Genomic DNA, 14,550 nt, shown 5'->3' with positions numbered 1-14,550 from the left:
TCTGCATCCCACTTTGAATTGTGGCGCCTGGGGTCCTAAATGCCAACAAGCGGCCATCTAAGATACATCAATTGGTCTCAACCCACCTGGAGCAAAGGCAAAGGAAGAACACCAAGGCCACACGACAACCAAGAACCCAAGAGACAGAAAGGGCCACATGAACCAGAGACCGACATTACCCTGAGACCAGAAGAACTAGTTGGTGCCCGGCCACAATCGATGGCTGCCCTGCTAGGGAGCACAACAGACAACCCCTGAGGGAGCAGGAGGCCAATGGGATACAGACCCCAAATTCTCATAAAAAGACCATACCTAATGATATGAATGCGACTAGAGGAATCCCAGAGACAATGCTCCCCAGAACTTCTGATGGCACAGGACAGGAACCATCCCCGAAGACAACTCATCAGGCATGAAAAGGACTGGTCAGCTGGGGGGGGAGAGAGATGCTGATGAAGAGTGAGCCATTTAAATTAGGTGGACACTGGAGAGTGTGTTGGCAACTCTTGACTGGAGAGGGGATGGGAAGATAGAGAGAGGGAAGATGGCAAAATTGGCATGAAACGAGAGACTGAAAGGGCCGACTCAACAGGGGGAGAGCAAGTGGGAGAAGGGAGTAAGATGTATGTAAACCTACATGTGACAGACTGATTGGAATGGTAAATGTTCACTTGAAGCTTAATAAAAGTTAATTAAAAAAAAAAAAAAGCTAATTATGTGTATATATTTTACTGTGCCCTCGGACCCCACGCTGGCTTCAGTGGCTGTTAATTTCCCTGGGCCTAAGATAGGCCCTGTTGAGCACCTAGAGCCATCCTTCCAGCCTTGGAGAAGGAATAAATTTGCAATGGGGGGAAAAGATAATTTGTCAGTTCCACTAACCGGGGGAGCTCAGGACAGAGGCGGATCCTATCCAGACATAAACAGTCCATGGACTTTGAGTAACTTTCCCCACTGCATGGACTTGTGTGGACCTATTTCAGAAGAACAGGCCCTTGCTGGCAGACTACAACTGTATCAGCTCTATGGTGGAGAAGTATGGGTTTGATGTTTGCTACCGCTCTATTAAGCAGGGTCATCACCTACCCACATCTGGGACCTAAACACTGGTGGCTCCACTCAACTCACCCAGCCACCCGCAACAGGGATCCAGGGATAACTGGTACCGCCCAGTCCTTACAACAAAAAACACTGGGTGCCCATGGTCCACCTGCAGAACCCACCCACCTGTACGCTCTAGGGAACAGGGACACGCTTTCCACAGAGACATTTGGGGGACAGTTCCCAGCCCCCTGCCTTGTTCAGAGCATGACCCCCTGGTGCAACTAGATACCAGTGCCTACACCAATCACCCCTCCCCCTCTAAGACTGTAGAACAGAGCCTGTACCACACACTTGATAATCAGATTCCTGGACACCTGAGCTGAATTCATACAAGAAAAGTAAATGGGATCCTACAATGATATACCTGATAACAGCTCTAGCCATCTGGGGACAGGATGTCAGAGCTTCAAAGGTGAAAATAATCAAGCTAGCTCACTCAAGCAACACAAAACAAAGCGAGAAGCTACAAAACAGTAAGCAAACATAAAATAAACTAATACAATGACTTATTGATGGCTCAGAGACAACAGTCAATATCAAGTCACATAAAGAAAAAGACCATGATTGCCCCAACAAGCTCTAAAAAAAAGAATAAAGGGATCTTCTAGATGATAGTGCCTTCCTGGAATTGCCAGAGTCAGAATACAAAAGATTAATATACAGAACCCTTCAAGACAACAGGAAGAAAATGAGGCAATATGCAGAACAAGCCAAGAAACACACAGATAAAGCAGTTGAAGAAATGAAAAACATTATTCAGGAACACAATAAAAAATTTACTAAGCTGGAAAAATACACAGACAGCAATCAGAAATTCAGAAGATTAACGATAAAATTACAGACTTAAACAACTCAACAGAAAGTCAGAGAAGCAGATGTGAACAACTGGAAGGCAGATTTTCTAAACTTGAAGGTAAAGCATTTGGCACCAATATATTTGAAGACAAATCAGATAAAAGAATTTTAAAAAATGAAGAAACCTTAAGAATCATGTAGGACTCTATGAAGAGAAATAACCTACCAGTGGTCGGAGTACCAGAACAGGGAGGGATAACAGAAAATACAAAGAGAATTGTCACAAATTTCTTGGCGGAAAACTTCCCTGATATCGTGAAAGATGAGAAGATAACTATCCAAGATGCTCATCAAACTCCACGTAACTTAGATCTTAAAACAAAGTCACCAAGACATAGTATAATCAAACTTGCCACAACCAAGGATAAAGAGGGAATTTTAAGAGCAGCTAGGGATAAACGAAAAATCACATACAAGGAAGAGTGAATAAGAATAAGCTCAGACTACTCGGCAGAAACCATGCAGGAAAGAAAGTAATGGCGTGACTTATATAAAGCACTGACGGAAAAAAACTGCCAGCCAAGAATCACATATCCAGCAAAACTGTCTCTCAAATGTAAAGGTGAAATTAGGATATTTCCAGATAAACACAAGTTTAAAAAAATTTTTTTTTTTTTAGGGAATTCAAAAAAAACCAAACCAAAACTACAAGAAATACTAAAGGGAGTTCTTTGGTTAGAAAATCAATAATATCAGGTATCAACTTAAGTCTCGAACACTGGACAGAGCAATCAGATGTCCACTCAGAGAGGGAAATAACAAAATTAAATCAAGATTTAAACAAATGCTCAAAACAGGGAAAAAGCAATGTTATTATGTAAAAGAAGGCTCCATTAAAACAATAAAGAGGGACTAAGAAATGTAGTTACAGATCTTTTATATGGAGAGGAAGACTAGGTGATACAAAGAAATAAAAGTTAGGTTTAAATTTAGAAAAATAGGGGTAAATATGATGGTAACCACAAAGGAGACAAACTATCCTACACCTCAAAATAAAATGCAAGAAAAAAATAGAGAATCAGCAGAAACCAAATCAACAACAATGAATAAGAGGAAAAGACAACATATAAACTAAATTAAAAATTAAGTGGGAAAAGGAAACTGTCAACAACACACAAAAAGAGACATCAAAATGATAGCACTAAATTCATAGCTGTCCATAAGTACATTAAATGTAAATGGACTAAATGCACCAATAAAGAGATAGAGAGTGGCAGAATGGATTAAACAACATGATCTGCTATATGCTACCTACAAGACACACACCTAGACTCTGAGACACAAACAAACTAAAACAATGAGAAAAGAGCAGGAGTGGCAATATTAATTTCTCACAAAATAGACTTTAAACTTAAATCCATCATAAAGCATGAGGAAGGACCTTATATAATAATTAAATGGACAATATACTGGAAGAGTATAACCATATTAAATATTTATGCACCCAGTGACAGGGCTGCAAGATACATAAAATAAATTCTAACAGCACTGAAAAGTGAGATGGAAAGCTCCACAATAATAGTAGACTTCAACACACCACTTTCGGTGAAGAACAGGACATCCAGAAAGAAGCTCAATAAAGACGCAGAAAACCTAAATCCCACAACAAACCAACCCGAACTCATAGATATACACAGAACACTCCACTCAACAGCAACCAAGTACACTTTCTTTTCTAGTGCACGTGAAACAGTCTCTAGAATAGGCCCCATATTAGGTCATAAAGCAAGCCTGAGCAGAATCTAAAACACTGAAATAATACAAAGCATCTTCTCTGACCATAAGGCCCTAAGAGTAGAAATCAATACTAGAAAAAGCAGGGAAAAGGAATCAAACACTTAGGAACTTAACAATACCCTGCTCAAAAAAGACTGGATTAGATAAGACATTAAGGATGGAATAAAGAAATCCATAGAAACCAATGAGAATGAAAACATTTCCTATCATAACCTTTGGGACACAGTGAAAGCAGTACTCAGAGGCCAATTTATATCAATAAATGCACACATACAAAAAGAAGAAAGGGCCAAAATCAAAGAATTATCCCTACAATTTGAACAAATAGAAAGAGAGCAAAAAAAAAAAACCCACCGACACCAGAAGAAAACAAATAATAAAAATTAGAGCTGAACTAAATGAAATAGAAAACAGAAAAACAATTGAACGAATTAACAAGACCAAAAGCTGGTTTTTTGAAAATATCAACAAAATTGATAAACCACTGGCCAAACTGACAAAAGAAAAACAGGAGAGGAATCAAATAACCCGAATAAGAAATGAGAGGGGTGATATTACAACAGACCCAACTGAAATTAAAAGAATATCACATTACTATGAAAAACTACACTCAAACAAATTTGAAAACCTAGAAGAAATGGATGAATTTATAGAAACACACTACCTACCTAAACTAACACAAACAGAGGTAGAACAACTAAATAGATCCATAACAAAAGAAGAGATTGAAAAGGTAATCAAAAAATTCCCAACAAAAAAAAATCCCTGGTCCCGATGGCTCCACTGAAGAGTTCTACCAAACTTTCAGAGAAGAGTTAAAACCTCTACTACGGAATACTACCAAACTCATTCTATGATGCCACCATATCCCTGATACCAAAACCAGGTAACGACAAGACAAAAAAAGAAACTTATACACCTATATCCCTCGTGAATGTAGATGCAAAAATCCTCAACAAAATTCTAGCGAATAGAATTCAACAACATATCAAAAAAATAATTCAACATGACCAAGTGGGATTCATACCAGGTATGCAGGGATGGTTCAACACTAGAAAAACAATTAATGTAATCCACCACATAAATAAAACAAAAGACAAGAATCACATGATTTTATCAATTGATGCAGAAAAGGCATTTGACAAAGTTCAACACTCATTCACGATAAACACTCTCAGCAAAATAGGAATAGAAGGATAATTCCTCAACATAATAAAGGGCATTTATACAAAGCCAACAGCCAACATCACCCTAAGTGGAGAAAGCCTGAAAGCATTCCCACTGAGATCAGGAACCAGACAAGGATACCCTTTATCACCACTCTTAGTCAACATTGTACGGAAGTCCTAGCCAGAGTAATTAGGCTAGATAAAGAAATAAAGGGCATCCAGATTGGCAAGGAAGAAGTAAAATTATCTCTATTTGTAGATGACATGATCTTATACACAGAAAACCCTAAGAAATCCTGCAGAAAATTACTGAAACTAATAGAAGAGTTCAGCAGAGTATCCGGATACAAGATAAACATACAAAAATCAGTTGGATCCCTCTACACCAAGAAAAAGAACATCAAAGTGGAAATCACCAAATCAATGCCATTTACAGTAGCCCCCAAGAAGATAAAATACTTAGGAATAAATCTTACCAGAGATGTAAAAGACTTATACAAAGAAAACTACAGTACACTTCTGTAAGAAACCAAAAGAGACTTACATAAGTGGAAGAACGTACCTTGCTCGTGGATAGGAACACTTAACATTATAAAAATGTCCATTCTACCAAAAGCGATCTATACATTTAATGCAATTCTGATCCAAATCCCAACAACATTCTTTAATGAGATGGAGAAACAAATCACCAACTTCATATGGAAGAGAAAGAGGCCCCGGATAAATAAGGTATTACTGAAAAAGAAGAACAAAGTGGGAGGCCTTACTTTCCCTTATTTTAGAACCTATTATACTGCCACAGTAGTCAAAACAGCCTGGTACTGGTACAACAAGAGATACATAGACCAACGGAACAGAATTGAGAATCCAGACATAAATCCATCCACATATGAGCCGTTGATATTTGACAAAGGCCCCAAAACAGTTAAATGGGGAAAGACAGTCTTTTTAAGAAATGGTGTTGGCATAACTGGATATCCATCTGCAAAAAAATGAAACAAGACCCAAACCTCACTCCATGCACAAAAACGAGCTCAAAATGGATCAAAGACCTACATATAAAATCTAAAACGATAAAGATCATGGAAGAAAAAACAGGGGCAATGTTAGGAGCCCCAATACATGGCATACACAGTATACAAAATATTAGAAAGAACGTAGAAAAAAAACTAGGTAACTGGGAGCTCCTAAAAATCAAACACCTTTGCTCATTCGAGACTTTGCCAAAAGAGTAAAAAGACTACCTACAGACTGGGAAAAAGTTTTTAGCTATGACATTTCTGATCAGCGCCTGATCTTAAAATCTACATGATGCTGCAAAAACTCAACTGCAAAAAGACAAATAACCCAATTAAAAAATGGGCAAAAGATATGAATAGACACTTCACTAAAGAAGACATAGGCCGCTAACAGATATATGAGGAAATGTTTACGATCATTAGCCATCAAAGAAATGCAGATCAAAACTACAATGAGATTTCATCTCAACCCAACAAGGCTGGCATTAATCCAAACAACACAAAATAATAAATGTCGAAAAGCTGTGGAGAGATTGGAACAATTATACACTGCCGGTGGGAATGTAAAATGGTACAACCACTTTGGAAATCGATTTGACGCCTCCTTAGAAAGCTAGAAATAGAACTACCATACGATCCAGCTACCCCACTCCTTGAAATATATCCTAGAGAAATAAGAGCCTTTACACGAACAGATATATGCACACCCATGTTTATTGCAGCACTGTTTACAATAGCAAAAAGATGGAAGCAACCAAGGTGCCCATCAACAGATGAATGGATAAATTATGGTATATTCACACAATGGAATACTACGCATCGATAAAGAACAGTGAGGAATCTGTGAAACATTTCATAACATGGAGGAACCTGGAAGGCATTATCCTGAGTGAAATTAGTCATTTGCAAAAGGACAAATATTGTAGAAGACCACTATTATAAGAACTCAAGAAATAGTTTAAACAGAGAAGAGAATATTCTTTGATGGTTACGAAAGGGGGTAGGGAGGGAGGTGGTATTCACTACTTAGATAGTAGATAAGAGCTACTTTAGGTGAAGGGAAAGACAACAAATGATACAGGGGAGGTCAAGCACAACTGGACTAAACCAAAAGCAAAGAAGTTTCCTGAATAAACTGAATGCTTCGAAGGCCAGTGGAGCATGGGCGGGGGTTTGAGGATCATGGTTTCAGGGGACATCTAAGTTAACTGGCATAATAAAATCTATTAAGAAAACAGTCTTCATCCACTTCAGACAGTGGCATCTGGGGTCTTAAATGCTAGCAAGCGGCCATCTAAGATGCGTCAATTGGTCTCAACCCACCTGGACAAAAGAAGAATGAAGAACACCAAGTACACAAGGTAATTACGAGCTCAAGAGACAGAAAGGGCCACATTAACCAGAGACTACATCAGCCTGAGACCGGAAGAACTAGATGGTGCCTGGCTACAACCAATAACTGCCCTGACCAGGAACACACCAGAGAAGCCCTGAGGAAGCAGGAGAGCAGTGAGATGCAGACCCCAAATTCTCGTAAAAAAACTAGACTTAATGGTCTGACTGAGACCAGAAGGACCCCGGTGGTCATGGCCCCCAGGCCTTCTGTTAGCCCAGGATAGGAACCACTCCCAAAGCCAACTCTTCAGACAGGGCCTTGACTGCATAATGGGATAGAAAAAGATGTTGGTGAAGAATGATCTTCTTGGCTCAAGTAGACACTTGAGACTATGCTGGCATCTCCTATCTGGAGGGGAGATGAAACGGCAGAGTAGGTCAGGTGCTGGTGGAATGGACATGAAAAGAGAGAGTAGAGGGAAAGAGCAGGCTGCCTCATTAGGTGGAGAGCAATTAGGAGTATACAGCAAGGTGTTATAAATTTTTGTATGAGAGATTGACTTGATTTGTAAACTTTCACTTAAAGCACAATTAAAAAAAAAAGGCAGAATCTAAAAAAAAGGAAAACAAGGTTTTTAATCAATTTGCTCCCAAATGTATCATAATTAAAAGAACATTCACAAGTACTAATAATTTAAATAAGGCCTCAAAGGGTTGTGAATATTTTATCAACATCTTGGCATACTTAACCTAAACTTTTTGTAATAATCATAGATGTTCATAATGGAAACCATACAAATTTCATACCAGATAATCAATAAATTTATCAATGTTTCGCAAATACACGGACACAGATAGTTCAGGACTTGACCAAAGTCACAGCATCACGCAGAAATATTTAAACAACCAGTAATAAAACCTGTATTTAGTGCATTCCATAATCTGACTTGGATTATTATGCATTTTGGAAGTCATAACATATCCTGCCAATTTACCAACAAACTCACATCCTTAGAAATAAAAGCTTTAAGAAACAGCTGTGTCTACAACCAAAATATAGGCATACCTTTAGTAACTGATGACATATTACAGTCTTCTGGTGGAAGACCTGTCCCGCCATCCTTCCAGTATGGATTCAACTCTCTTTCCAACAGTCTGGACTATAAGAAAACATTTTCAAAGATCAGAATTTAAAAATAACCCCACCACAAAAAAATTAAAAATAATAAAAAATTCAAGACTCACTTAATTGTTGTGACCTTGGACAAATCATTTAAAGCACTCTTAAGACCATGCTCTTCTATAACTTGGAGCAAATCATGCCGAAATTCATTCACTCAATGCTTTTATTGAATGCCTACCACGTCTCAGCTCTGTGCTAGACGCAGGCGACGTAACAGTCAATATACCTGACTCACCCTTCTAGCTTATGATCTAAGTGAGGGGGACAGACAATAAACAAGTAACTGACAAGTGCTTTGAAGATGGGAGACAGACTGCCAAAGCTACACGCAGATTTCAAAACCCCCTCACACTGAAGAACTTTAGATAGGCACTATGGGATGGTAGCTAATAGCACATTGCAGCCCCTAAGGAGGCAAGAGGCCACAGACACGGCCTCGAACACTGGCTTTCAAATTTTTTATTGACCATGACTCACAGTGAAAAAGAGAGAAAATGTGGCCAAAACAAAGTTTTAGGATACAAAATGTAGCTTTATTACATGTAATACATGCTGCATTTTATTTTTTTTTAATACTGATTGCAATGAATTAATTTTATTACCCGCATTTTGAAAAACACAAGCCTAGAAGACTAATGATATCCCCGATATCAAGAAGAGACAGAAAATCAACACGCTTCATAACAAAGCTTCAGCTAAGGGCCATCATTTTAGACATCTTCCGATCACTTTCATTTTATCCTCACTGCTATTATAGAATTAACATTTGGTTTTAACGGGAGGGCTAATTTTTTCTCAAAAAGAAATTAAATACTTATCACTTCTTAAGAATACAACGATGTACAAAGAACAACACGCCTATACTGACATGCAGATATTTGAATATTGGCTAATCTCACTCACTGATCTAAATGATTTACTCCTATACACAACCATCTGAATTCTTACCTAAGCAAAATCACAAATTATTATAGGTTCTCAAATTTCAGAACTCAATTTAAGGATTTACAGAGCAGTATGATTTTGGGCTATGATAAACTGGGATTAATAGAGAAATTAACAGTAATTCTACAATTTCAAATATACGAAGTCAAAAAGCATCTGCTATATGCAGAGTTCCATACCAGCTGCTAAGGAAGATAAAAATACGAACAGAGCATAGTATCTCAAAAAGTTTACGATTATTATAAAGGAGATAAGACAAGACTAATACAGTACATTACAGAAAACTACAAGTACTACAGTAAAGGAACAAATAAAGTTATGTGGAAACACAAAGGGCAATGAGATTTACTTCAGCCAAGGGAAACAGGAAGAGTTTCAGAGAATAAATGAAATAGACTTTGAAGGAGAAACAGGATGCAGATATACGGAGATGAAGGGAATTCAGTCAGAAAAAAAGACAGAAAAAAAAATTTCAAACACAGTTTGCAGAGAAATACGAGGGAAAGTGACTAGTTTGGTTGATACAAATGACCTAAGAAAAAGAAATTTGCCTTAAACACCTATCTAATCAGTTTAACTCTATTTTGCAGGCAGCTGTTGGGGGTCTCTAAAGGAGAAGAGTATTAATATAGCATGCTTCTTTTCAGTCCAGGTCCTGAACAAGTTGAGAAAGAAAACAAAAACACAGGAGACAGAAGACAAACAGCTAAATTGGAAGAGACGCTTTCAGTGAGAGCCAAATGAGCCTATTTACTGACCCCCAAAGGAGCAGACTTGCCCACTTTAAGAAAGCACTTTGCCAACACCCACCACTACCCCACTCCCCACCAGGTCTCTACAAGCACCTGTTCCAAAACGCAAGAAAGGCTGAGCTAAGCCAAGCACGCCCACCCAGTGTATTCTCTGCAACTTTATCAACAGAAAACTTACTCCAAATCCTCAGGGACAGAATGAGAGGACGGGGGGCATGAAGTATCACTAGTAGAGCTTCCTCCACCAGGAAGGAACACAGCTGAATCACTGAAGGCTTCTGATCAGAATAATGATGTACTTTGAAAAAATTAACCCGACATCAGTTGTGGGATGCTGGAAAACAATCTAAGATGGTATTGTAGTTGCCCGGGCAAGAATAAATAAGGGCCTGAACCATACGTTAAACTGCAGATGTCTCATTTCTAGATTTATCCTCAGTTCATTACACATATGAACTCAGCCCTAGTTTACAGATGAGTTAAACAAGGCACAGAGATGTTAAGTAACTTTCCCAAGGACACATAACTAATAAGTGGTATAAACTACAGCAGTAGCAGTAGGAATGAGAAAGATAATTCAGATGCAAAAGATTAAAATATTTAGTCGGTGAGCAGAAGGTCAATACATGTCAACTTAATTGAATCAGAGTTTATATAAGATTTTATAAACAAATATTAAAAAAAAATGATAGTGACTAGAAATCCTGGAATTCAAAACTGGAAAGTTGGTAAGGAAAAAAAAACAAGACAAATCATTAGTTTCTCAGGAAAAGTGAAAATAGGATTATATAATAGTATTTCTAAGAAAACTGATTACTATTTCAATCTATGAAAGATAATTAGGAGCTTACTATGTTCTACCATTTGATGTGGAGAATAAGTCAGAATATAAGCAAAACATAAAATCACAATTCAAGGTTACATTGACCATCAATACCCACAAGTAGCAGAGCATGACCTCAGAAATAAGCATGTGATGGCACTGCGTAAAAATCATCTCCCAGACTTCACACAGTTCCTCTTTCTTGATCCACTATCCACTAGTTACTCCCCTATTGCTAGGTGTACTTTTCCTTTCCCCTGTTAATACAATGAATTCCAACCCCTTCAGGTCTAACTCAGAGACAAAGATATTTTACACAACTTAGACTGTTTCAAAAAGCCCTGGCCTCCAGTGTTCCATGTGGATAGCTGCTTAATCATAAGCCAATACAATTTACCACAATTATATTTTCAGAATTAAAATTCGACTGGGAAAAAAAAAAAAAACACAGCAGGTAACAATATTGATCCTGGCAGTTTTATGATCACTCTTTGATATTTTCCATAATTTTTTTACTTATGCAGCATTCAGGGTAAATTCATAAAGACTATCTTCTTGTTCACTAATTCTCTTTAGCTGTATTCAATCCATCATTTAACCCATCTACTGCATTTCTAATTTCAATTGTATTTTTCATTTCTAGAAGTTCTAGTTGGCTCTTTTTCAAATTTGTATTCTTAATAATCTTTTACTCCTTACTCATTTTTTCCATACCCACTGCTATTTTATAAAGCAACTAAATATTCCAATAGATACAGGTTTTATAGGTCTGATTCTGCTATTTATTGTTTCATATGACTCTCATGGGCTATCCTTCTATTTTTATGTATTTTAATGACTTTTAGATTATGACCTCATATTTTCCAGAACTTTATTTCAGGAAACATTTGAGGCCTGAGGACTGGTGGTTACTGCTACTAAGTGCTTCAAGGCATTACCAACTGAGGAACATTGTTGTTGTTACTGTATGCTGTAGAGTCGATTCTGACTCATAGAGATCCTATATGGCAGAGCAGAATTGCCCCACAGGGTTTCCTAGGCTTAATCATTGTGCTACCAGGGCTCCTTAACTCAGGAATACTTTAAAATAAATTCTCACCTTGAAGATTTTCAAACCACACAAGTAGCATGAATTCAAGCTATAAGCCACTATGAAACCTGGCTATAAATCATAACAGGGCCAACTTGTGGTTATATATTCCCTGGGGAGATATCCCCCCTAGTCATACAAGATGCCTGATAAGACAGGCAAGTTTTCTTGCCTTTCAATTGGGTTTTTTTCCCAACTTCATCTTTTCACTGAGGGTATATCCCTCCAGAGTCCCAAATATACAGCAGTTCAACAACCAAATTCACTCATCTCATGCAAGCTCTTGAATTTATGTCCTATCCTCAAGCGTCCATTAAAATTGAAGTTCTAGATTACCAGGACTGGGTGATGCCCCAGGAATGCCACCCGCTTCACTGCTTTCTTATAACTTCTCAGGATTCATGCTTTTGCCTCACTGCTGATTCTCTAAAAATTTCCCAGTTTTTTCTTGCCAGTACAATGACACTAATAATGTAAAATAATGTAAAACAAATAGGTCTGTTTTAAGGAGCCCTGGTGGCACAACAGTTAAGCACTTGGCTGCTAACCAAAAGGTTGGTGGTTTGAACCCACCTAGCAGCTCCACAGCAGAAAGGCCTGGTGACCCACCCTCACAATGGTTACAGCCTAGATAACCCTATGGGGCACCCTATAGGGAACCCTATGGGGAACCCTACGGGGCACCCTACGGGGCACCCTACGGGGCAGTGCTGCTCTACCACATGGGGTTGCTACGGTCGAAATCGACTCAACAGCACCTAACAACAACAAGGTTTACCTTATATTTTATCCAGAATTTTCAGATGCCTTGAAATGGAATCATTTTTTCAGGGTAGCTAATTCATCATGTTAACAGAAATAGAAGTTGAGAGGATTCACTTTTAATTCAGCAGTTTTTATTTAAATTCAATATTCATTCAATTCCTCTAGATTTATAAATCTCAGTATATTTTTAAGCTGACTTCCACAGGACACTTATTTTAAAAGAACTTACATTACATTTCATAGTTGTTCTCATTAATATTATTAAAACAGAAGAGTAAATATTTTACAAGTAAAACTGGGAATGTATAAATGTTCTTATCAGCTTCTTAAAAGGAAAATTAGAAAGTTAAAGCATTTTAAACATTCTCTTACCTGCTCAACTGCTTGGGCTTTCTCCTGCTCAATTTTCCTCAGAGTTTCTTTTTCAGCTTTGAGTGATGACAATGATACAGTTTTAACAGACATAAAGTCAACAGTCATCCACTCATCCCTCTGTTAAAAAAAGGAAGTCATTTCCATCTAAATTGACTACAACTTAACAATAAACACTTAATAAACCTGGATACAAAACCTATGTAACTGTATAACTTCAAGCAACTTTCTTAATCTCTTTAAGCCTCAGTCTCCTCTATAAAATGGGATAAAAATCCTAACTTTTTATCAATAGCGTAGGTGTGTATATCACAAATCGTGAACCCTAACGGAAACTATGGATTTTAGTTAATAATAATATATCAACATTGGTTCAATTGTAATAAATGTACCTTAATTCAAGATGTTAATAATAGGTGAAAGTAGGGGGTATATGAGAATTCACTGTACTTTCTGTTCACTTTCTCTATAAACTTAAAAGCACTCTAAAAATTAAAATCTATTAATTAAAAAAAAAAAATCCTATCTTTTTCAGAACCATTGTAAGGAATAAATATCAGATATAAGGCATCCAGTACAGTGCCTGGCACTAAATAAGCACGCAAACATTAGTGGATAAGTTACATTCTTCCTTGGGCATACAAATGACAACCCCAAATATGTGAACTATTTAACTGTAAGTGTTGCTAAGAAAATTAGGGCATGTAGTAAAGGAAAAAAAAAAAAAATGTTATTGAACTCTACAGACTATAAAAAGGTCAGATAGTGGTAACAGTACAAAACTTCAAGTACATAAGGGAAAGAGCCACTTCTCTATCAACACCGGAGGCAGGAAACCCTCTAAGGGAACAGAATACAGATGAGCACTCAGTCTGTCAACCAGGAGGAGAAGTGATGTCTAAAGGCTCAGCAAATGGTATTACTGCCAAAAATTACTCAAAAAACTACATTATTTTTAGGCTAGCTTTTCTCCTGAATAAATTATAATCGTATTTCATTTTAGCATTCACCTACTCTTTGAAGTTAACACTTCTTTGTTTAAAACTAGGTGGTTTACCTGAATAACTTCGTTGTCTTCTTTTTCTGAGTTTTCATTTTTCACTCTCCAGGCCTTTTCTTTGCTAGCAGTCTGAGATGGAACAGCTTCAACCCACTCATCTTCAGAACTCTAGGAATATTTAGCACACAAGTGAAATTCTTAAATTTACATACTTTGATGTAAAAATTCTGTACTGTTGTTAAATGGTAAAACTTCAGCTGCCAGATTTCCTAGAGAAAATTCTTACACTATTATTTCCTCTTTAAAAAATGACACAGAAAATTTGAAGGACTCCCTTTGAGCTAAGCCCACAAAACAGAAACCAAATTAGTTCTGTTTTCTTAGTGGTTTATTATCAAACC

The 14,550-nt window shown here is 37.5% G+C and overlaps 1 protein-coding gene across 4 annotated transcripts in view; it reads right to left on the bottom strand.

The window, feature by feature from the left end:
* The window catches only part of CWF19L2 (CWF19 like cell cycle control factor 2), a 160,953-nt gene that overhangs the window by 108,187 nt on the left and 38,216 nt on the right, over nucleotides 1–14,550 (bottom strand). For all 4 annotated transcript variants that reach the window (XR_007518146.1, XM_049889435.1, XM_049889436.1 and 1 more), the window contains exons 4-6: nucleotides 14,207–14,317; nucleotides 13,150–13,269; nucleotides 8,286–8,379 (exon numbers count right to left, since the gene is read on the bottom strand). Coding sequence is in view for 3 of the 4 variants with exons in the window: in XM_049889435.1 (XP_049745392.1) it covers nucleotides 8,286–8,379; nucleotides 13,150–13,269; nucleotides 14,207–14,317 (325 nt within the window). In the remaining variant the exon portion in view is untranslated. The remainder of the gene's footprint in view (nucleotides 1–8,285; nucleotides 8,380–13,149; nucleotides 13,270–14,206; nucleotides 14,318–14,550) is intronic.

This window comes from Elephas maximus, chromosome 7 (genome assembly GCF_024166365.1).
Source record: "Elephas maximus indicus isolate mEleMax1 chromosome 7, mEleMax1 primary haplotype, whole genome shotgun sequence".
Taxonomy (NCBI): domain Eukaryota; kingdom Metazoa; phylum Chordata; class Mammalia; order Proboscidea; family Elephantidae; genus Elephas; species Elephas maximus.
This window is presented reverse-complemented; position numbering and strand designations above follow the sequence as displayed.